The sequence below is a fragment of the Micromys minutus genome (assembly GCF_963924665.1).
Source record: "Micromys minutus genome assembly, chromosome: 7".
In the NCBI taxonomy this organism is placed as follows: domain Eukaryota; kingdom Metazoa; phylum Chordata; class Mammalia; order Rodentia; family Muridae; genus Micromys; species Micromys minutus.
Window position 1 is genome coordinate 57,872,682 of NC_137976.1, and position 24,349 is coordinate 57,897,030.

Genomic DNA, 24,349 nt, shown 5'->3' on the forward strand with positions numbered 1-24,349 from the left:
TTTCTTGGGTTAGTATCCCATTATCAGTGACTGCATATTATGTCTCTTCTTTTGTGACTGGGTTATCTCACTCAGGATGATATTCTCTAGATGCATCCATTTTCTTAAGAATTTCATAAAGTCATTGTTTCTGATAGCTGAGTAGTACTCCATTGTGTAAATGTACCACAATTTTTGTAGCCATTCATCTACTGAAGGATATCTGGGTTCTTTCCAGCTTCTGGCTATTATAAATAGAGCTGCTATGAACATTGTGGTGCATGTGTCTTTGTTGTATGTTGGAGCTTCTCTGGGGTATATGCCCAGAAGTAGAATAACTGGGTCTTCAGGTAGTACTATGTCCAATTTTCTGAGGAATTGCTAGACTGATTTCCAGAGTGGTTGTACCAGTTTACAACCCCACGAACAGTGGGGAAGTGTTCCTCTTTCTCCACATCCTTGCCAATATCTGCTGTCATCTGAATTTTTGATCTTAGCCATTCTGGTTGGTGTGAGGTAGAATCTCAGGGTTGTTTTGATTTGCATTTCCCTGATGGCTAATGATGTCAAGCATTTCCTTAGATGCTTATCAGCCATTCCATATTCCTCAATTAAGAATTGTGTTTAGCTCTGTACCCCATTTTTTAATAGGGTTGTTTGATTCTCTGGTGTCTAACTTCTTGAGTTCTTTGTATACCTTGGCTATTGGGCCTCTACCAGATGTGGGGCTGGTAAAGATCTTTTCCCAATCTATTGGCTGCCATTTTGTTTTCTTGACAGTATCCTTAGCCTTACAGAAACTTTGTAATCTCATTAAGTCCCATTTGTCAATCTTTGACCTTAGAGCACTAGCCATTGGTGTTCTGTTCAGGAAATTTTCTCCTATGCCTATGTGTCCTAAGGTTTTCCCTACTTTCTCTTCTAATAGTTTCAGTGTACCTGGTTTAATGTGGAGATCTTTAATCCACTTGCTACCATGCTTCCCACTATGATGAAAGAAAACTGAACCTCTGAAAGTATAAGCTAACCCCAATGAAATGTTTTCCTTCATAAGAGTTGCTTTGGTCATGGAATGGAAATCCTAGTTAGATAGAAGTTTGTACCAGAGACTCAAGTAATGCTGTGATAGGCCTGCTTTTGTTTGGAGGAAAGTAGGTTTGGGGACACTAGATTAGGAATGCTTCAAGTGGAGCATAATGGGTCATACCAGAAGTAGGAAAGACAGTGGTGCTCAGGGTGATTTAAACTGTAGGGGCTTGGCGAAAGAGGTGTCAGGAGAAGAATTTCAGTATGTTGTCTAGAAATTGTTCTTGTCATATTTTGGTGAAGAATGTGGCTGCTTTTTGCCCTTGTCTGAAGAGTCTGCCTTAAGCTAAGGAGAAGAAATTTAGACTAATTGCATTGACAAAGGAAATCTCAAAAGAGCCTAGCATAAACTTGGTCTGTGATTCATTCCTATGAGGAGCGTAGCAAGTTTAGAAAGGAGAATTACAAAATGTATGTATGGTTCAAGGATTAAAGGGGCACCAAGAAGTGGAATGGAGCTAAATCTTTTGTACAAAGATATCAAATGGAATTAAGAAATCTGTGTCTTGGGGCAAGATCCCACCCAGCTAAGTTTATTGTTTATGCATTTGCAGTTGAATGATGGGTTAAATGTTATTATGACCTGACTATTGTTTTCATTTAGACATAAAGATCTATGATTGTATGTCAAATTGACAAGGGATAGTGTGATGGTTTGTATATGTTCAGCTCAGTGAGTGGCACTATTTGGAGGTGTGGCCTTGTTGGAGTAGGTGTGACCTGGTTGGAGTAGGTGTGTCACTGGGGGTGTGGGCTTTAAGACCCTACTCCTAGCTGCCTGGAAGTCAGTATTCTGCTAGCAGCCTTCAGAAGAAGCTGTAGAACTCTCAGCTCAGCCTGCACCATGCCTGCCTGGATGCTGCCATGTTCCTGCCTTGATGATAATGGACTGAACCTCTGAACCTGCAAGCAGCCCCAATTCAATGTTGTCCTTATAAGAGTTGCCTTGGTCACAGTGTCTGTTCACAGCAGTAAAACCCTAAGATAGAAATACTATGATGACTATTCTTGGCTGTCAACTTGACTACATCTGGAATGAACTATAATTCAGAAAATGAAGGGTACAACTATGATCCAGATCTTGGGGCTGTAAGACACAGGCTTTTGATCTAGATCTTGAGGCATAGTAGCCATGAAAAGCTTAGGTCTAGGCATGGTGGTAAGTGTAGGGGGAGGTGCCGATACTAAAGTCTGGTTCCCTAATTGGTTCTTGATTTTATTGTCAATAAAGAAGGCCTGGAGCCAACTACTAGACGGAAGGTACAGCTGGGACTTCTGGGTCCCAGAAGGAAAAGGGTAACTTAGAGAAAGAAAGGGAGCTTTTTGGCCAGGCTTTGTAATGAGAAGCACGAATCTCTGGGAGCTAGAGCCAAGGAGGTTGGGGGTGGGGGGCTAGCTGATACAAGCCATTAAGCTTAGGGCAGAAGAAGAGATGGGAATAATAAATTGTTAAGGGCACACTTTTCCAGGTAGGAGGTATTTGAGCCCAGCAATTGTATTAGCAGGCAAAATCTAAAGTAATAAAGCTGAGTGCTTTTCATCTGTGGAGCAAAGATGGGCAGAGAGAGAAAACAGGTCAGTGTTGTGCTGTGTGAACCACTTCCAGGGTTCAGTGAGGAGCAGAGAGCTTGTCTTTCAGCTTGGCCGTCACTAACAGGTTATTTCTCACCTTCTCATTCAACTCCTTTCTAAATGTTCAGAACATAAGCAAAAAAACAAGCAACAGAATTTAAGAAAAAAAAAAAAAAAAGCCCGTTTACTGATTACTTTCAGAGACCCCAAATGTTTTTCCAAAATCCTTTTACATCCACAGGAGAAAACAAGTGAAATTTCCCTAATTGCCAATATTTTCTCGTTGTTACTTAATTTCCCTATCTTGTAGCACTATTGTGACTAATTATTTGCTTAATTTTCATTTTCTGAGAGTGAAGTGCTAAAGCCTCACAGAACTTAACACCAAAGGAAAAAGAAAAGTAATTTAATCCAGTGTGCTCGCTGCTCACAATACATTAAGGCCCATAGAGAGCAGGTCACCATGCTGATCAATGACAAAGGCTAAGTCCCACCTCTGGTGTCCGCAGCTTTCATGTATTCCATGGTGATTCGCAAGCGCTCATTTCACTTCTCTATATCTAGCCAGCTTCTCTACACACTATTTCCCTGTTCAGATAAACATTTACTCAGCAAACCACCTCTCTGGTTCCTGATACAGACAACATTTAACTCCTGAGCCTGTTGTGAAATCAACTTTATCTTATGCTGTCATATTCCTCCCTCCCTTGTCCCTTCCTTCCCTCCCTCCCTCCCCCTATGTCTGCTCCTCTTTTGACAGTTACTACTCAACCAAGACTGATCTCAAACTCCCAGCCTTCCAGCCTCTGCTCAGACTACAGGTGTGTGATACCATGCCAGCTAGTCTGGGCTGGCCAGCCTTTCTTTTCTGTCTCCTCTCCACCTACTTGTGACACTGAGAGTTGAGACCAGGCCTCACATATACTAAACCAGAGCAGTCAGTTATGCTAGGCATCTGTTGCTGGGTAAGCTTTTTCTAATTTTCCTGTCATGCTCTCTGTTTTTGTTTTAAGATCTATTTATTTTTACCTTCTGTGTATGCGTGTTTCGCATCCATGTATATATGTCTACCATGTGCATGCCTGATGCCCACAGATGCCGGTAGAGGCAGCAGATCCCCTGGAGCTGGAATTAAAACAGTTGGGAGGTAGGTGGACTATGGGTGCTGGGACCAACCTGGGTCCTCAGGAAAAGCATCAAAGCCAACTTGCAGCCCCTGCATTGTCATTGTCCACTTCTGTAGATCTGTGTAGCAAATACAAACCTCAGTTATGTGGCCCTCACCCCAAGCTGTCAAGCTGAGACTTCAAAACTGAACTTATGAACTGTCTAAGCTGTCTTTATTTACAAAGTGTTGTAATATTATTTCCTTCACCCATCCTGTTCTCTACTCATGCCATCATATATACTTTACAGTGTCTTTCAAGAGTAACATAAGAGGTACATTAATGTATAATAAAGCACAGAGAGCAGAAGCAGACATCTCTTAATCAGCACCCCTGCACCTCCCGCCCCCAAGGGCAGCACTGGCAATGGTCTGACTCACGCCCTTCCAACCCTTCTCCAGCACCCACAGGTTCTGTTTTTATTCTACACATTTTCCTAATCTGAAAACACATGCATATTTTAATATTAGCCTCATTGTTCTAAACATGTGAACTGATGAGAAGCTTCAAAAGTCCAAGTACTATGCCATTACAGTATGTCACCCTCCCTTGGCTCAGTCACTATCCATCCTTCCTTTCATTCTGTTCTGCAGAATCTAAAGTAGCTCATGAAATTCCAGGTGGGCAGTTTGCAATCTCGATCATGATCTACCTATCCTGGGCTGTGCAGATGCCACTAGTCATATGTGCCTATCAGAATATAAATGAAATTTAAACGTTAGTTTCTCATTCCTACCAGCCATGTATCAAGGGCTCCATGACCACGTGACTAGTGGCTACTGTATTAGACAGCACAGATCAGGGACATTATTAAGCAGAAAGCTCAAATATACAGAGCTAAAGGCTTTATTATTTATATAACAGCTAACGGCACTTTGATTGTCTTCCCAAGTTCCATGGGTATTAGAATGCCTCCACCTCTAATGCTCTCACCCAGCTCCAAATGGACTTTGTTTCCTAGAAAGGTTGAAGTTTAAGGTCCTTAGTTGCTTTTATTATCTCATTTCCAAGTCTCTTCTTTTCTAAGAATTGTGATCTTTGATTTAAGTTTAATGACTTAAAGATAAATTCAGGAGTAAGTTTTTTTTTTTTTTTTTTTTTTTTTTCCTGGCAGAAAAGCTCCTCTGTGGTTTGCCATAAACTGTCAATAACCAGCCTTTTAGTTCAGAAACATCTCTGTATGTTTTTTCTCTACAATTACTTTGAATTATGCATTCTAATTTTTCCATTTTGGGGGGTATCTTATTCATTTAAAGGTTTATGCCTGCTATCAGCTGTGTGGACATGAAGTTCTAACACTAACAGACTATGCCTCCCTGTTCTAGTGCCAAGCACTGCCTGGCAGTCCACCACACAGCACATCTGTGTTGTGCCAAGCAGCCCAGACTGATACAGACAAATGGTGAACTCTACAAAACTCTCAATGGCTTCTGCTTGGGCCTGCTTTACCTGATCCTCTTTGACTGGAGACAACCACTCTCAGCTTTTGGGGTTACTGCTTATATCTTCACTACAGCCTCTTTTCCTGCCCTGCAGTCACTGTAAATATATTTAGAGGAGTTGTTGTTTTGTCTTTGTTTTTTAATTTTAGCACACTCTGTTCTAAAGTCATTAGCTTCACCGCTTCTTTGAGCACTGTATTATTTAACTTCTACTTGCTCAGTTGTCAAGCAATGACACCTGTGTGGGTGGGCTCTATTTCCTACAGACTCCCTCTTCCTGTCAAATGTTGTGACACTTTACATCCAAGTGCGCTTTCTCCCATCCCATTCTTACAGTTTCTGAAGCTGTTTTTTCTGGGCTCTGCTGTTTGACAAGTTTGTACTAGATGACTCCACGTGACGGGCTCTGCTAGCCTTTCCAAACTCATTTAGAGATCTGTTCTCTTAATAGCAATCTTCAGGATAAAGGGAGTATAACATGTGCATGCAGATTGTCTCAAAAGTCCCTCAAGACATAAAACTGTTACTGGAAAATCAACAGGTTCCCACAAAGAGGAAAAACTGGCCTCATGTGAACTTTCCCCAGGCCAGTTCACAGAAGCAAACTGGCTGGTAATAGACCTGAAGCATACAGCTCTATTAGCAACACTTTGGAAACTAACATGAGAACAGTAGACAGACAAGGTTTGAGCCACAGGGCCAGAAGCACTCAGGGGTATAAACTGGAAGCCTTGTTCTTAAAGACACAGTAGTTAAGATTTTCCTCTATTTTAAAAGGCATTCAAAACCATTTCCTATTTCATTAGGGATCTGAAGGGGAGAAGTGAGGCATGAAGACTGACTAGAATACAGAAGTAAGGTAAAGGATATGCCAGTGGTGTTTCAAATGTGACAGTTCTTTGAGGTCCCTCACAGCATTCTACAGCTAATTCTGCTTTTCAAACCCAGCAATAGATCAACTCTGGGAAAAGGTAAGAAAAGTGCCAACTTAATGTTTCCCTTAATTGTAGACAAGGGGTTCTACACAGTAGAAGCATCTGGAGGGGAAAAGGGGGCAAAGGGTTGCTATGGGACACTAGGACCAGAAGGACAGAGGTAGGTAAATGAGGTACAAAGCAATCGACATGGTTTATACCAACCAAACAGGTCGGTGTAAAGCAACCTCAATCTTTTGGAAAGGAACTCCCAGTTCTGGGACATAGCCAACAAGCACTTCTACTTTAACCAAAAGCATTCAGAAATCCAGCCTTGCCTGGAAACTGGTTTAAACTGCCATTCTGGCCAGACCTCCCGATGCAGGCCTACAGTCCTCACTACTCATGAGGACGAGACAGAAGGGCCTCAAGTTCACTCATGGCTGGGCTACAGAGGAGGTTAAAGGGCAACCTGGGCAACTTAACAAGACATTTTCTCAAAAGAAACATTTTTTGTTTTTTAAAAACTGTGTAATATTACTTTGTGGGAGTATGTATGTGTCAAGGTCAGATGACAACTTTGTGGAGTCCTTCCCTCCCTCCATCATGTGGGTTCCAGGGAATGAGCTCAGGTCACCAAGCTTGTACAGTAAATGTCTTCACCCTCTAACCAACTTGCTGTCCCAGTAAAAATGTTTTAAAGGGAAGGCTAGAGACATAATCCAGTAGTACAGTGCTTCTCTAGCATGCATGAGACCCAAAGTCAATCCCAGTCCAAAACCAAAACACGATTAAAACAACAAAGCTAACACGACTATGACACCAACCTAGTATGTGTGTGTGAGAGTGTGTGTGTGTGGTACTAGGAACTGAACCTGGGACCCTACCACAAACTCCATAGCCCTATACTAATATTCAATTTCTCCTCAGGCAAATTGGAGGAAATCTGCCTTATGACTATCATGAATCCAAATCCAAAGTGAGAAAGAATGTACCCCAGCACATTTTAGACAAGCAGCATCTTTAAAGACTGATACAATTCACAGCACTGCAAGATCCACCCCTTCTAAGTGTAAAATTAAAGTGTCTTTGATCACTGCAGTCACAAAGTTGCACAATCACCATCACTAGTTACATTTATGTCCCTTTAAAAGGCAATCCAGTACCTGCCAACAGTCACTTCCACTAATCTGCCTCTACAGACTTGTGTCCTAGACATTTCAGGTCACAGGAGTCACACCATCCATTGACATTCTGTGTCTGCCTTCCTTTCACTCGTGGTTCACGGCTCACCCAGGTGGGCGACACCAGCAGCAATCACTTGTCTGGTACTGACATATCCCATCTGTATCTGTGAGTGGCATTAAAAGCATGTGGGTGCTGCTCATGTTAGCCAACACAGAATGACTCAAGATCTGACCCAAAGTACAATGTTATTTGCACACTGATCTCTTGGTCTAAAATACTGGTTATTAAAATTTTACAATAGATCAATTTGTAAATCATACTGCAGCTAGATATGGTGGTGTGTGTGTGTGTGTTTGTAGGCCCAGAGCTTTGAAAGTCTGAGGCAGAGGATTGCTTAAACCCAAGTCAGGGAGACCAGCCTGGAAAATAAGGAAAACTCTCCACTTAAAAAAAAAAATTCCTAAAGCAAAACTCCATAGATAGATAAATTAAACATTATTATATATAATATTAATATATATATTAATCCCTTTCTGGATCTCCCAGCAGCCTTGCTTCCTGTCTAGAAGTGACCATCTAGGATCACAACTGATCCAAGCTGGACCCACTAACTCCTCACTAAGATACAGAACTAAGACTCTGCATCTAGCTAGCTGTTCTCATCTTGGCTCCAAAAGCTACATCAGGAAACTAACTGTTACTATCACCTGACAATTGAAACAGGAAGCAAGCATGCAGAGAGAAAATGGTACCGACACCATGGAGAATAGCAGATAAAAGTGAGGAGCATCAACACCTGGGCTCACTGGGTTGTTTCAGCAGAGTCTGGGCCATTCCCACAGCCCAGCTACAGCCCTGCCCTTGATTTTATTTATAGAATATGCTGCAGACAACAGGTTCCTCTTGATGGTTAAGTGAGGAGGTTTCCCTGATCTCCAGCCAACAGCCCTCATTATCACCTCCCAACAGTACTGTAGGCTTTTGTTTGTTTTGCTGTGCATCCCAGGCCTTGAACATGCTAGGTAAATGTACTGCCAGAGCCCTCTTCAGGACTTAGGTTAGTTCCCTTTTATCAAGGGCTTAATTTTCACAGTATTCATTAATCAAACACTTTAATTACTACCTGTACAATAATCCTGGAATTTATTTATTAAAAAAATTTCCAACATGTTCTTGGATAAGTAGGTAGAATAAAGCTAAATGTTAACAGTATTAGCCAGGTATGTGCATGGCACCCCCTTAAAAAAAAACAAAAAAAAAAAAAAAACAAGGCCAATAGCACACATACCATCAACTCAATGTATCTATTCTGCAAAAATAAATACATGAAGTTCTTCAGAAAGCAAACTCTTCTGAGTTTTGTTTCATTTTCATAACACATCATTAAATGACCATTTGGGCTTGTTTTTAAGTCTTTTATATATTCCTAAAAAGATCTGAAATTTCTTGGGGACAACTGACTTATATTTCCTTTTTAAGACCCTCCCCAAAGGTCCCACTAAAGAAGATCTGTCAACACACAGGTAGAGCAGCTAACTTATCTAGATTGTCTCACCCTGTTAATTAATGCGGTATAGTGTAATTAAGCAATACACACATCTAATAATTATACCATGTTTGCTGGGTAGGTCCTGGAGCCCTTAAGTACCACACAAGAAGTACATCTCCGCAGGCTCTCCCTACAGCCTGGTTAGAGGCTCCTGCTCCACAGACCTCTGCAGCCTTCATCTTGTCTCTAGAACCATCACTTCATTAAACACAGTCATTTCCATTTCCTCTTAGGGAAGGGTGGGTTCAAAGGTGTTTCCATCTTGGGGGCATAGTCTTTTTCCTAAAACCAAATCCAGGATTTGTCATGTAATAAGTTTCTAGTGGAGACTGACCAAATAAATAAGTAAATTTTTTTTTCTTAAATCCCTATTACAAAATTTAACAGAGATGAACAGGCCAATCATCCTTTGAAATCTAGACTTAGCTCCATAGTGAATTTATACTGCACTGCTTCATTTCTTTACTTTCCCTAAGACAAGACTTAAATGTTAAAACTTGTATTTTTATATATAAAATCTTCAAGGAAACCCCCTTAAAAATTACTGAAGTACTCCAACTGTGAGCAACTCCCTTCTTTGTTTCTGATGGCCTGGATCTCTCTCTACAGGTGAGGGAACAGTGTGTACCGAGGTAACAAAGTGCCGGTTATTTACCCCTCCCCCTTCACAGAGCTCCAAGGCTCTATGCTCAAAGGTGATGAACACTAGAAGCTGCTGGTTTTCTTGGACTCACACTGCTTGAGCAGAAAGAAACTAGGAACTGACTGTAGCCCAATTCCTTTCCAAATCAAAACGGTGAACCAGGGATAAAAGACCCTGGTAACCACAGCCCAGGGTGGGAGTGAATGCTGGAGGGGATGCCTAGGTCACTACAGCACCCTGACAGGAGCAAAGCACAAGAATAAAGAGCTTACTTTCTACTTTTGAAAGTGAGGATGAGAATAACTTTCCATGGAGGTAGGCTATTTTTTTCTTAAACATTGTTTCCTAGTTAGGGTTTTTAAATTACTATTGAGACACAAATGTCATGCTGGGTTTGCCTGGAGAATGAGGAAATAAAACAGAGTATTGTGTCCTCTGTACTCCCCAAAGGGTTGCATCACAACTACAGAGTTTTTGATTCTGCATGTCCCTAACTGTCCTCAGCCCCCTTTCTACTACCAAAATCTATAGTCCAGAAAAACAGGCATGTGCTCTACACCTGCTGATCAAGTGTGAACACCACAAGCAAGAGTCTAAGTTGGTATAAAAAGGGCCAACCAGAGTCCTTCCTAATCTGTATCAGATATTCTGAAAACAGAACCTCTTCCCATCATGGAAGGACTGTCTACACTAGCAGAGCCTGAGACTATCACACAAACACAAAGTCAAACCATTGCTTCTTAATCCTGAGCTGTTCCTTCTGTTTTGTAAGTTAACCTTTATCCTTTAAAAAATTATTTTACTAACATATCTTCATAGGTATTTTTCCATGTGCCCCTGGGGGTCAAAAGAGAGCATCAGATCCCCTGGAACTGAAGTTACTGACAGTTGTGATCCACCATGTGGGTGCTGGGGGATGGAATCCAGGTCTTCTGGGAAGAGCAGCAAGGGCTCTTAACTACTGGGCCATCTCTCCAGCCCATAGTTTTGTATCTTATCAGCTTCAGACCAGAAGATCCCTTTATTCCTAAAATAGTTGGAGGTGTATTTCTCTCAGATGTAACTAAAAATCCAACTATACTTACAACCAAACTACACTGACTCAGGAAAGAGGATTGAGGCAAGCTTGGAACCACCAACCTCGCTGTGAAATCTCTACTGTCCTTCAAAGCCTTTGTTGATATGGACGCCTCTGGCAGGCTCCACTGTACCTCCTGACTATCACCAATACATCATCTACACCAGACACACTCACCGGCCCTGTTTTATGGACCCTGAAGGTATCAGAGCTTATCAACATTTTACTGGGGCATTCCTAGAATTTCTCAAAATCTTAACAGAAGTTTACATCATCTGATTTCCTATAAAGCTGTAGATAAAACATATTCCAAAGAATACATTAAATGAAATTTTGAACTTTTTTTTTAAGAATTTCAAAGACATCAATTTCATAAAGCAAAATTTCCAAATGTAAAGCAATTCCAACAAAGATATGCCTATTTCAATATATTCTATCATACTTGGTGACAGCATATTTTCTACTTTATAACATTTGAAATTAGTGACAAAAATCTCTAACATACCTCCAGTAAGGCTCCTGTTTGGAAGAACTTCAAAGGCTTTTCTATTGAATAATAAAGACTATGGTAGCTCCCCTTAGCCAGGTATGCTCTCACCAGCCCAACTGCTATCACCAGCCACCTAGCAAAAAAGAAGTACAATTAGGAGAGGATAAAACAATAAAAACACAGGAACAGCAGAGCTTGTCTAAACAGATTAAAGACCCTAGATTTGCCAAGTGCTGTGGTGTGCCACCCACATGAAGTACATGGTCCCCAGAATGACACGATTGGGAGGTGGAACCTTTAATCGCTAAGACCTACTGAGATGTCTTTAAGTCATCAGAGACATGCCCTGAAAGAGACCATGGACCCCAGCCCTCTTTCCTTCTCTCTTTTGTGGCATGGTCATGAGGTGACCAGTTCTGTCCCTGTTTTGTTACTGACCCAATGTAAGGAAGTCCTTCAACTGTGGGACTTCACACTTTGCACCAAAACAAAGCTTCCTTCTTTGCAGGTGGATTATTTCAAGTGTGGTATAAAAACGGACACATCAACTCTCATTCACAAAGGCCACACTGTAGCACAAATAAGTGCTACACTACCTACAGCATCCTATAAAATAAAATTACGCGGTGGCACATCACTTGTCTGAAACTCAGCTCCTTGGTAAACCTGAAAGCCAATGCAAAGGGAAGAAGCTATTATGGTCTTTGTGCAGTTAAATCAGGTCCCAGAAAGTCTAAGGGGAAAGGGGGCTCAATTTTAGTTGATTTATGCTGTTAAAGGGTCTCTAATAATATTTAGACTGGAAAAATAATTTAAACTATTTTTACAAGTGTCTCAGTGGGACAGGTCCATATATCGTGATCTTTCCTATTTAAATTATATACGAAATAAGAATAAAAGTTGCCTTTGAAAAGGAATAGTTTTAAATCTCCTAAAACCAAGTGAGAAAAGAGACCAATAGGTGTATTGGTTTGAAACCCACAAAACGAGAAAGCACTGGCACACCCAATTGTGTTACTTTTCTGTTCTACCTTCCGTCTCAAAAATTAATATTAGGCCTGTGGTTTCCTGTTAAATTCTATAAGGAAGCAAATGGACCTGGTCATTAAGGCCCAGAAAGAGCAGATTTAACTAAATGCACACGCAATGGTGTATATATAAACTATCATAGAGGGACATTAAATGAGGGTTTATAATAAAATAAATAAATTCCTTACTGGTTTAACTGGTCAGCATGGGCAATAACAAATTAATGTTCAAGTTTATTATTATCAAGTTTATAATAAACGAATGCTCAAGTTGATTAGAGCATTAACATCCCTCTCAAAATCCCAACATCTCTTCCTGGGTTAAGACCCCACTCCTCATGTTCACCACCCAGAAAAGGAGGTCCTTCCTCACCAGAGGGCTCTGACATCCCTCTGCAATACAATGCTTCTACCAACACCTTTGCTAGAACAGGAATTTTACATACACACATATATAGAGATCCCTAAATGTTCTCCTAAAAAAAAATAGTAGTAAACATCTGGGGACATTTGTGTAAAAGATAACCTGTATCTGCAATAGCTATTCATTGACCTAAGTTTAGATCCAGGAATTCTGAGAACTTGTATGATCTTATGCAAGCCTATGTTCTTTTATCCTTTTCCTCCTCTTCTCCTCCTCTTCCTCTTCTTCCTTCTTCTTTATTACCCTGGCTGTCCCAAAACTTGCTCTGCTTTTAACTCAGAGATTCACCATGCCCAGCTTGAGTCTGTTCCAAAACCTCCCATTTCTAATACTAACAATAAACCTACCACCTTCCCAGCCTAGTTCTTCATTAAAAAGCAACATAATAACTTTTAAGTTTACAGCATTTGTGTAAGTGTTTATTGGCATGTGAGAATACCAGCATCTGAAGAATATACAAAATTTGCAGATTCAGGTAAGCTGATTTGGAACAAGGTTTCACTGTATGTATGCATATTTTAAAATTTGATCCCTGCCAATGTATTTCCTACTGTAAAAGACAAGACCGAATCTTCAATATACAGTTCTTCACAATTTTTCTGCACACTTGAAAGTCTTACCATAAAACAAAAACAAAAAAAAAAAAAACAAAAAAAAAAAAAAAAAACCTGGGGGGAAAAAGCCATGGCGCTAGGGATATAGCTCATAACTAGAGTGCATGCAAGTGTGAGGCCATAGGTTCAATCCCCAGGACCAGTAAGCAAACAAACAAAAGAATGAATGCCAGGGAGTCAAGAGTGGTGGCACTGGTCCCTAATTCCCACAGTCAGAAGACTGAGGCAGGAGGATCACAAGTTCCAGGCAGGCAGGACTAAAAAATGAGTTCTAGTCTTAAAAAAAAAAAAAAAAAAAAAAGCAAAACAAAACAGAAAAAGAAAGAGAAAAGGGAAGGGGAAAAAGAAAAGGATAGGAGAAACTGCACGTAAGAAAGTTTTACGACTTAGAAATTTCCTAACAAATTATATGGTGATCGAGCTCACCAAAACCACCGGATTGCGAAACCGGTCTCACCTAGCCCAACTCTACCTAACTGGAAAAAACAGAACACTAGAGGCCCAGAGAAAAAAGTAGGTTTCTTAAAAGTCACAGGGCAAGTTGTGTGCGAACTGGAACCCAAAAAAAAAAAAAAAACCCTCTTGATAACTGAAGATTCAGACTTGAAACGGGGGAGGGTCGATTCTCTCCCTTCCTCAACCTGCCCCCCAAAAGTCGATGTAATCCCCCCACCTCAAAAGTCTACGCCCAGGTCTCGGACAGCTCGCGACTCCCGCTGGCCGAAAACTTCCAACACGTTCCCACCGCCTCCCAGACGAACGCTCCCGCCCGGGTTTTGAAAAGGACCGCCTCAATGAATGGTCTCCACAGCCGGTCCGGCTTCCTCGCCGGGCTGGGGCAGTCGTGACCAGCCGCCCGGGGCTGGCCTCGGCGCCGCGCCGCCCCGCACCTGTGGCCCGCCCGCCCGCCCGCCCCGCCGAGGCCCTGGCCAGGCAGCTCTGCGGTCAGCCTGCCCCGCGCTCGCCCCGCGGCCGCCCGGGCTGCGGGTCCGACACCCGGCGCGCGGGCTGCAGGGCGCCCCCGCCGGCCGCAGAGCTCGCTCCCCGCCTCCCCGAGGGAGCTCCTGCCTCACCCCGCCGTCATCACCACATTGTAGATGACCAGGTACGCCGTGGCCACAGGCCCGGGGCCCTTCTTCTTCCGCGCGCCGCTGCCGTCGCCAGCCCCGGCTCGGCCACTGCCGCCCCCATTCCCCTTGGTCGCTGCAGTCGCCGCCGCTGCCGCCATGTCAAGCGCCCGCAACCCGCTCTCCTCTCGCGTGCACCTCAGACCCGGCTGGGTACTGCGAGGGGGCGGAGGGAGGGACGAGGGAGAGGCGGGGCCGCGGCGCGGGGCGGAGCCGGGACAGCGACCACGGGGGCCGCCATCTTGGATGAGGGCAAAGACGCTTCAGGAGCTCGCGCCTGGCGGCTTGTCTCGGTAGCCGCCGCCATCTTGGATGGGTAATTTCCTCCCGACTTCCAGCACGCAATCCCTGTTGGCATCCTGCGCCATGTTTGATTAGGTTAATGTGAACCCGGGTCTCACTTGCCAGGCCTGGTTTTATGGATAATTAATTTGTCGCTGGTCATTTGCAATCTTATAACCATCTCTTCCTGCTGAATCCAAATGACATGTTCTTGTCCTTGGTAATCTTATCCTCTCCCAGGTGCCATATCTTTACCCCTGTACACAGTTGCCCAAGTAGCTAGGGTGATTAACGTCATAAGCTTTGTGTCCTGATAAGAGAGCAGAAGGAATCTACATTTTGCAACATATTATCTTTCTCTTCAAATTGCAGCCAACTTGGGAAACCAGCCTTCAACATTTTCTTCCCTGTCTTTTGATTTTTTTTCTTTTTTAACCTGCACTGTTGAACACTCCCAACTGTCTTTAAGGGTTAGACAGTTTGTCTCTATTCATAGGCCTGCTTTTTATGAAAGAGGTAATTTTATGAATTAAGGTAATTCAGTGGTTAATGAGGACCAAGTGAGGCAGTAAAGAGTTATCTGTACCTAGAGGTTGTGGGCTAGGTGGGAGGGAAGTAGTCCTACTAAGTTAAATCAGAAGTAACTTCTGAAAGCTGCTTTTATCTGCTGACCCCACTCCTTTCCTTTTTTAGTAGTTTCTTCATAAAAGTACCTTGCTATCAGGGTTCATAAATATACTGGTATTTATGTAATGTAACAAAATATGTATAGATTTTAAGAAGTATTTATGGAGCATATACAAGGTTGCATTGGAGTTTAATCAAAATAACTGAAAGAAACAAAAGTTGTCAGTCTCCCAGAGATTACACAGAAGGAGCCAGGCATGAATCAATGCATTAACTGGTGAAAAATGGTATCAGAAAATTACTAGGATGATCCAGGTCACAATGATAGCAATTTAGGCTAGTGTGATAAAAATTGAAGTGATAAACACTGGATTTTCAGAATATTTTTAAGTTGGTGAAACGTTTAAGTCAAACATTTGGTTTTAAATGAAAGGTCAAAGAGGCATTCAGATAGCTTGGGAGAACAAGTTGAAGGAGAAATGGATTTGAAGGCAGAAGTCAGGTCTTTAATGTTCAGTTTGAAACTCTTTAGAAATCTAAGTGGAGATGTGGAAGAGACAATTAGATTTAGACTGAGGTTCAGGAAGACCTGCAGGCTAGAGAGAGAGATTTGCGACCATCAGGATGATGACAGGATTTAAAGTCATGATGCCCCAGAAACTGAGAGGCAGAAACAGAGCATATGTTGAATTCTCATTCTTTACTGCTCTCAGAGATTGTAAAGACATCCTGCTGCCTTGTTTTCCCTGACTTTTAAAAGAACAAGTCAGAGAGGAAAGAGTAGGTTTGATTTTCAACATACATATGATAGTTCACAATCATCCCTAACTCCATTTTCAGGGGATGGATTGCCATATCTGACCTCTAAAAGCACCAGGCACACACATGGCACATATACATACATGCAGGTGAAACACTTCTACAATAAATACATCTTCAAAATAAAATAAAATCCAAGCCAAAAAACCACCAACAACAACAACAACTAATCCAAAAGCATGATACCCCCCATCTCTCATGAACAATTTTTCAAAACAATCATTCACTTCAAAACTCTCATTCCTTTAACTGATTCTCTTTTCAATATAATATAATAGGAAAGTAAGAGGCACAAAAGCATAAAGTTGGAAATCAACATAAAACTCAGTATATATTTTTGTAGTCATTATACCCAAACCCATCAGTTCTGCAAAGGTGATCTTCTAATTACAAAGGTGTTCACATTTACTACTTTTTTGTCCTATTCTTATAACTTTAATTTTTCAAAGCCTATTTTTAAGGATGGTTCTTAAAGGCTTTAGCCTCCCTTTAACCCATCACCCACCAAAGGAAGTGGAAAAGAAAGGATACAGGGAAGTGGACCTGTTTAAAAAAGTTCTTTGGAGCAACTTTAAACTGTGTTGTCTAAAAATTGGCAGTTCAGTTCACACATAGCAGTGGCAGCTCAATCCACTGGCAAACACCTCATGGAAATATTGTGGCAGCAGCAGCAGTGGTACAAACTAGCAGGGACAGGTAAGCCTCAGCCTTGGTTCAAGGTAGCAGGAGGGAGCAGGAGGAACAACAAGAGAAGTTGCCTCTCTCAGGGAAGGGATGATCAATGAAGACTCGAGACCCACTAGCATTGCATAACTAGCTCCATAAGCAAGACAAGCTGAGCCCCCATCACTGTCCATTGAGCCCTATTTATGCCCTCCAAACATCACATGTCCTCCACGGGTCTTGCCTCAGCTGTGCAAGCTGACATCACACTGCCATCAGCCTTGGTCTGTGGAAGTGGCAGGAAACTACAACACACCACCAGGTGTTTTGGATGCATTTCTTTCTATGGAGTCCCAACAAATGCAGCTCAACTACACATGTAAGACAGACCAATACAAATGTGTTATTAGCAAAGAATCCCTCACATGTCCTTGCTTTAGCAGAACATCCTCTCCCCTGTGTCTGCTTCAGCAAAACATTCCTTCACGAGTCTGCCTTTCACACCTGTGTCCACTTTAACAAAACGTTTCTTCACTGTGTTTGACCCAGCAAAAACACCATCCAACACAACTGACTTTCCAAAGAGCCCTTACAGTTTCCACTTCATATTGCCTTATGACATGAACATGGTTTATAATGACAATGAAGATACAGTGTAACAAGTTCTTGCAGACCTTAAAAGAACAATATTCAACTTCATATGGAAAAGTACAAAACCCAGGATAATTCAAACAGTAAAAGAATTTCTGAAGGTTATCACCATCCCTAATTTCAAGCTGTACTACAGAGCTATAGTAATAGAAATTTCGAGGTATTGGCATAAAGACAGACAGGAATCGAATTAAAGACCCAAATGTTAATCCACACCTGTGGACACCTGATTTTTGATAAAGCCAGAAATATACAATGGGGGGAAGCATCTCAACAATGCTTGGTCTAATTGGATGTCTACATGTAGAAGAATGTAAATAGAACTGTATCAATCACCCTGCACAAAACTCAAATCCAAGTGGTTCAAAGACCTCAACATAAAACAAAATATACTGGACCTTTCAGGAGAGGAAGTGTGGAATAACCTTGAACTCATTGACACAGGAGACAACTTTCTGAACAGAACACCAGTAGTGCAGTCACACTAATATAGACAATAAACAGGACCTCATGAAAATGAAAAGCTTCTGTACAGCAAAGGACACCATCAATAAGACAAAACATTAACTTAAAGAATGGAAAAACGTTTTTTACCAACTCCACATCTGACAGGGATAATATAAAAAATATATAAAGAACTCAAGAAATTAGACATCAACAAACCAAATAATTTTAAAATAGGGGACAGACCTAAACAGAGAATTCTTAACAGAGGAATCTCAAATAGCCAAGAAACATTCAAAGAAATGTTCAGCATCCTTAGCCACCAGCAAAATGCAAATCAAACAACTCTGAGATTCTTACATCTGTCAGAATGGCTACAATCAAAAAAGCAAGTGACAGGCTCAATCTGGTGAGGATGTGGAGCAAGAGGGAACACTCCTCCACTCCTGTTGAGAGTGAAACTTTTGCAACTACTTTAGAAATCAGTATCATGATTTCTTAGAAAATTGGGAATTAATCTACCTCAAGACCCAGCTATACTACTCCTGGGCATATACCCAGAGGACATTCCATCCTACCACAAAGTCACTTGCTCAATAAACCATGTTCATAGCAGTTTTATTCATAACAGTAAAACCTGGAAACAAGCTAGATGCCCCTAAACTGAAGATTGGATAAAATGTGGTATATTTATACAATGGAAAATTATTCTGCTTTTTTTTTTTCAAATAACATCATGAAATTGCAGGCAAATGGATGTATTTAGAAAAAAATATCCATAGTGAAGTAACCCTGATTCAGAAAGACAAACATGATATGCACTCACTTTTAAGTGGAGATTAGATGTAAAGAATAATCATGTTACAAGTTCACAGACCCAGATAGGCTAACAAGGGGAGACACAGGAATATCTCTGGGAAGGGAAAATAGAATAGATTTTGTGGGTTGACTAGGAGCAGGTAGACATGAAAACAAGAAGGATCAGATGGGGGTGGGGTGGATAGAGGGAGAGAGTACTGGGCAAGATGGCTAGAATTGGGAGACCTTTCAGGAGCAAGGTAGAAACTCAGTGCAATGGAAAGTCCCAAGAATCATAGTAATGGGGAACACAAAGCCTGAACCAGCCATATTATGCAACCAGTCAAAACTTCCACTGAAGGGATTGGGTCACCAACCCAGCCACAAAACCTTCAATCTACAAGTTGTCCTTTCTGAAGGTGTGCTGGGGAAAAGGTGGCTCAGAACTTGTGGGAGTGGTCAATCAGTGACTGGTCCAGCTTGAGACCCGTGCCAGGAGAAGGAGCCTGCACCCTGACACTGCTTGGAGGGCCAGGAACCAGAGACTGGCTAGTCCAGAGACCTCAGATAGAACCAGACAGAAAAAAAAAAAAAAAAAAAACAGTCAATAAAATAATTCCTAATAAGTCTTTACTATACTTGTAGACCAGAACCTAGCCTAATTGTCATCAAAGAAACTTCATCCAGTATCTGATAAGAGCAGGTGCAGAGATCCACAGCCAAACATTAGACACAACCCAGAGAATCCTGTGGAAGGGGGGAGGGGAGAATGTAGAAGCCAGAGGGGTTAAGACCACCACAAGAAAACCCATAGAATAAATTAATTAGGGCTCATAGGGACTCGAAGAGACTGAACCATCAAGGAGCCTGTGTGGGTCTGACCTAGGTCCTGGGCTTATATGCTATATGCTTGGAGTTCTTGTGGAACTCATAGCCATGGCAGCCGGGGCTGTCTATGACTCTTTTGCCTCCTTTTAGGACCCTTTTCCTCCTACTCAGTTGCCTCATCCAACCTTAATAGGAGGGCATATACTTAATTGTATCGTACCTTGGTATGCTATGTTTGGTTGATATCCCTGACAGGCCTGGCCTTTTCTGAAGGGAAATAGAGAAGTGGGTCTGGGAGCGGGAGAAGGTGGGGGGAGTGGGGACTGGGAGGAGAGAGAACTGCCAGTGGGATGTGATATAGGAAAAGAGGATATTTAAAAAAAAAAAAGATGCAATGTAAACCATTTAATGTGACCTGCAATAGCAGTCTGGGTTTTTTTTTTTTTTTTTGGTTTTGGTTTTTCAAGACAGGGTCTCACTATGTTGCTCTGATTGTCAACCTGTAGACCTGGCTGGTCTCAAACTCAGAGATATGCCTGCCTCTGCCTCTCAGTGCTTGGATTGCAGGTGAGCACCACCACCCAGCTTGAATAGTTTGTTCTCTACCTGCCTCTTCAGTCTTACTACTGAAGCGTTAGGTAATAAGTAAGCCCTGGGTGCAAGTGCCAACATGTCATGCACAAACACCCATTTTAGTACACACACTATTTAACACGTAAAAAGATGAGTAATTATGAAAAGCATAGAAAAGAGATTTAATCAGTGTGATTAAATTGGGAAATAGACTAATGGGTGTAATGACTCCAAGTTGATTTTCGAAGCACTGACACAAGCCTTAGATATAAACAGAAGAAGAATTGGAACATGGGGCAAGAAGTACTCATGGTTAAGCTGTCTTGGCCACGGATGGGTGATCTGTATGAAGGCTCTGCTGTTCCTGTATCCAAGGTGAGAACAGGACAATGACTGGAGACTTCCCAGTCCTTGGGACTTTCTGGAACATGACACTGTAAAAAGCTGACAGTAAGATAACTCAGTTACCATTCTTGTGCCTTTAGCCTTAAAGGGTTATGAGATAGGTTAGGTATTATTACCATGTGTCTTTGTCACTGTTATATTGCTGTGAACAGACACAACCACCCAGACAACTAACTCCAAGGAAAGAAGGCATTTAATTGGGGACTTGCTTACAATGTGTGTGTGTGTGTGTGTGTGTGTGTGAGAGAGAGAGAGAGAGAGAGAGAGAGAGAGAGAGAGAGAGAGAGAGAGAGAGAGAGAGAGGAGACAAGACAGAGACACCCTGGGCTTGGCATGAAACCACAAAGCCCATTCCTAGTGACACACTTTTTCCCAATAAGACCACACCTATTAATCCTTCTAAGCATTTCAAACAGTGCCATTTCCTGGCTGCTAAGCTTTAAAATATATGAGTCTATAGGGGGAGGCATTCTTATTCAAACCACCACACCTCGATTTAGGCAGTCACTCTTTGATTAATGTACCCATGAGCAAAACAAAGCAGGTCACTGATCCCAAAACAAAGGCGACAGATAAAAATGAAGGCAACATAAGTTCTTTTTTGTTGCCTAACACAACACACCAACCTGTCTTGGATCTTGGATTTACTAATCAAAGTAATTACTTGAAGACTTAACAAACTATGATGACAGAAGACCTAATCAGGGCCCACTTGTAAACTGACTTATAAATCCTTAAGTAGTATTTGTCGTTTTGCTTGGATTACTAAAAGTGATGGAGTCCTGGGTATGGTGATAACCACTGTTTAAAAAAAAAAGCAACTGGGTATGGGTGTATTATTTATTTTTATGTTGCTGTGTGAAAACACTTAACATAACTTTATGAGGAAGATTTATTTTGGCTTCCAGTTTCAGAAGACTTTGGTCCACAATGGTAGAGGTGGAATGGCAGGACTCATAGTGGGAATATATAATAAAGGCTTCTCATCTTACAGGGGACCAGGAATCAGTGTGTGACTGAAACTAAAGACAAGGCCATAACCTTCAAAGACCCACTCTTGGAAATCTTTAGCTTCTTGACCACACCTTCCGTAGGCTCTACGACCTCCCATAATATTGAGCCTATCAGGGAGCAAGTGCCCAAAACATATGTTTAATCCCACTTTAAGAGTTCTAAAAGTCAGGGAACATCTCCAGGATGACCTAGGGTAAGGGAGGCACCCAAGAGTCAATGTGGGTAGCCTTTGCTATGACTCACTACACTGGGGATATGGAACCTGAAAAGGCTACCTCCTGTAGCCAGAAAGGAACCACAGTGGAGCACTAGAGAAACCAACCCACCCACAAAACTTTTAACTCGAAATTTATCCTGTCTCCAAAAAGTGAAGGCATAGGGGATGAGGCAGAGACTGGGGGAATGGCTAACCAATAACCAGCCTGACTTGAGACCCATCCCATGGGCAAACACCAATCCCTAACACTCTGTTGTTCTTGCAGACAAGAGGAAGTTGTCCTCTGAGAGTCTTCACCAAGCAGCTGACTCAGACATACAGATACCCATAGCCAAACAGCGAATAGAGCTTGGGGACTCTTATGGCAGAATAAGGGCAAGGATTGTGGGTCTAAAGGGGATAGGAACTCCACAGGAAGACCAACAGTCAACTAACCTGGACCCTTGGGGCTCTCGGAGTCTGAACCACCAACCAAAGAACATATACAAGCTGGACCTAGGCCTCCCTGCACATATGTAGCAGATGAGCAGCTTGGTCTTCATGTGGGTCCTGAACAACTAGAACAGAGGCTGTCCCAAAAGCTGATGCCTGCATGTGGGATATGTTCTTCTCGCTGGGCTGCCTTGTCTGGCCTCAGTAGCAGAGGAAGCACCTAGCCCAGAAGAGAGACTTGAAGTGATAGGGTGGAGGGGGGGTGGGTCTGCTCAGAGATAAAGGGGAGGGAGGAGGGGGAAAGGATTTGATTGTGGGAGGGGGTGGCTGTGAGGGGTCAGTGACTGGGATGTAAAGTGAATAAGTTTACAATTTTTTTTTAAAGTTCCAAAAGTCCCTGGGCAGTTGTGACTCATGCCTTTAATCCTAGCACTTGGGATGCAGAGGCAGGCAGATCTTGTGAGTTCAATCAATACCGTCCTGGTCTACAGAGTGAGTTCCAGGACATCCTGACTCTCCCAAAGTCTTAACTGTTCAAAATTCCAAAGTCTCTTCTGAGATTCAAAGCAAACTCTTGACTATAATCCTTATAAAACAAGATTTAAAAGTTACATACTTTCAGTATAAAATTTACTGAGTAAATAAATGTTCCTTCTTCCAAAAGAGGAGTGGGAGGATAGCATGGAAGACTGGGCCAACATGATGTAGAAATTCCACAGGGAAATAATTATATCTGGAAGCCCCACGTGTGGCCCTAAGTGAAAGAACTACCAGCTGCAAGCATGTTTGGGAGATCTATGTATGTTATTTTGATGACTACAAAGCAGTTATCACTTCGAGGGAAGATAAGTCATGGAAAGCTTACAGACAAGGTATTGAACACAGAGATATAGAGGGTGAAGGAGTGTTATAAAGGCAGCAAGAAGAGCTAAGGGACACGTGACTCAGAAGCCCAGGAACCAACCACACAGCCCTGAGAGGAAGCTTCCTCAGCAGAGGTGTTACAGCTTCCAGGTGAAGGTATCCCTAGCTGAGCTCAGGAGCTCAGAGGCTCCACCCTGCTCCACTTCTTCATTTCTTCTTGTCTTCTTCTGATGAGGGAGTCATACCACAAAGCAAACCCCATAAAACAGATTTACTGGGAGGATCCAGGGATGGCTGCCTCTGCTCCTGGGCATGCATAGCAGGGAACTGAGCAGACACAACCTTTATATAGGGTTTCTTGGGGGCCAGGGGACAGACAGAGCTTCTAGGGTGATTTCCAGGGAGATCAAGGATTAGTGGGTTTTCCAGGAGAGTTGTATTGAGGGTGCTGGAGATGACCTTTGTGATAGTCTGGAAATGCCTTGTGACAATTAGAAAAGTCTGGGGGAGGGACCTGGCTACTGGAGCTCCTCAGTGGTGTGAGTGCTTGTGGGGGGGGGCAGGGGCAGCACTGGCCACTTTCCTGCCTTGAGTGTTTACAAAGTTTTAAAAGTTTACAAAGGGAATCCACAGCAGAGAAGCTTATCCCTGCTTCTTGAGTGTCCTGAATAGCCAACAAATAAATTGTAGGGCCTGGAGTACTAGGCTGGATAATTTAAATTTGAACTAAGACATGATACCAAAAGTGCCACAAGTTCTTAAGTAGTTATAAGCTGCAAGTATTTCATTTCCAAAAGCAAAATGTATTTCACATACTACTCTTTATCGCCTCTGTAACAGATTACTACACACTTAGTAGGTCAAACAGCATGATTTAATCACTTAGAGATCTGGAGGTCAGAAGTACAAAATTACTAATAAGAAACAGAACTAAAGTATCAGTGACAATGGTTCCTCCAGAAGGTTCCAGGAGGAATTCATTTCTTTCCTGTTGCAGCTTCTAAGAATGCTAGCATTCCATGGCTTGTGTCTACTTTCCAATCTGTATTTCTGCTGTTACTTTGGGGATGGGGGTGGGGAGAGGGGTTATTACCAAAGCCTTCCATGTCCCTTTTTTTGAACTGTGTATCTGCAGCCATCAATGCCACTGCAAAAGTAGTTTCCTTGCCTGTTGGGAGAAGTTTGCCTTTTTCTCTGAAGCAGAGAGAAAAAAAGGAAAAAAAAAAAAAAGAGAAAAGAAAAAGAAAGAAAGTCTGTCTGCCAGGCAGAGTCAAGGCAGGTCAGGGACTGCTAGCTGATTTCCTGGCCTACTGAGGCATGGAACAGTAAGAGGAGGTGCACTTGAGTCTGAAGGCGAGGGGCTGAAGGTTCTATTGACCTTGGTAGAAGGAACGGGGAGGCCTCTGGATGAGAACTGATGTTGTATGTGAAT

General features: G+C 42.3%; 1 protein-coding gene across 1 annotated transcript in view; it reads right to left on the reverse strand.

Moving 5' to 3' along the window:
* HACD2 (3-hydroxyacyl-CoA dehydratase 2) overlaps nucleotides 1–14,406 on the reverse strand; it is a 93,005-nt gene extending 78,599 nt beyond the window's left edge. Inside the window, exons 1-2 of the mRNA XM_080918668.1 lie at nucleotides 14,247–14,406; nucleotides 11,123–11,240 (exon numbers count right to left, since the gene is read on the reverse strand). Coding sequence (XP_080774794.1) covers nucleotides 11,123–11,240; nucleotides 14,247–14,401 — 273 coding nt within the window. The 5' untranslated portion in view covers nucleotides 14,402–14,406. The remainder of the gene's footprint in view (nucleotides 1–11,122; nucleotides 11,241–14,246) is intronic.
* Nucleotides 14,407–24,349: the final 9,943 nt, after the last annotated feature.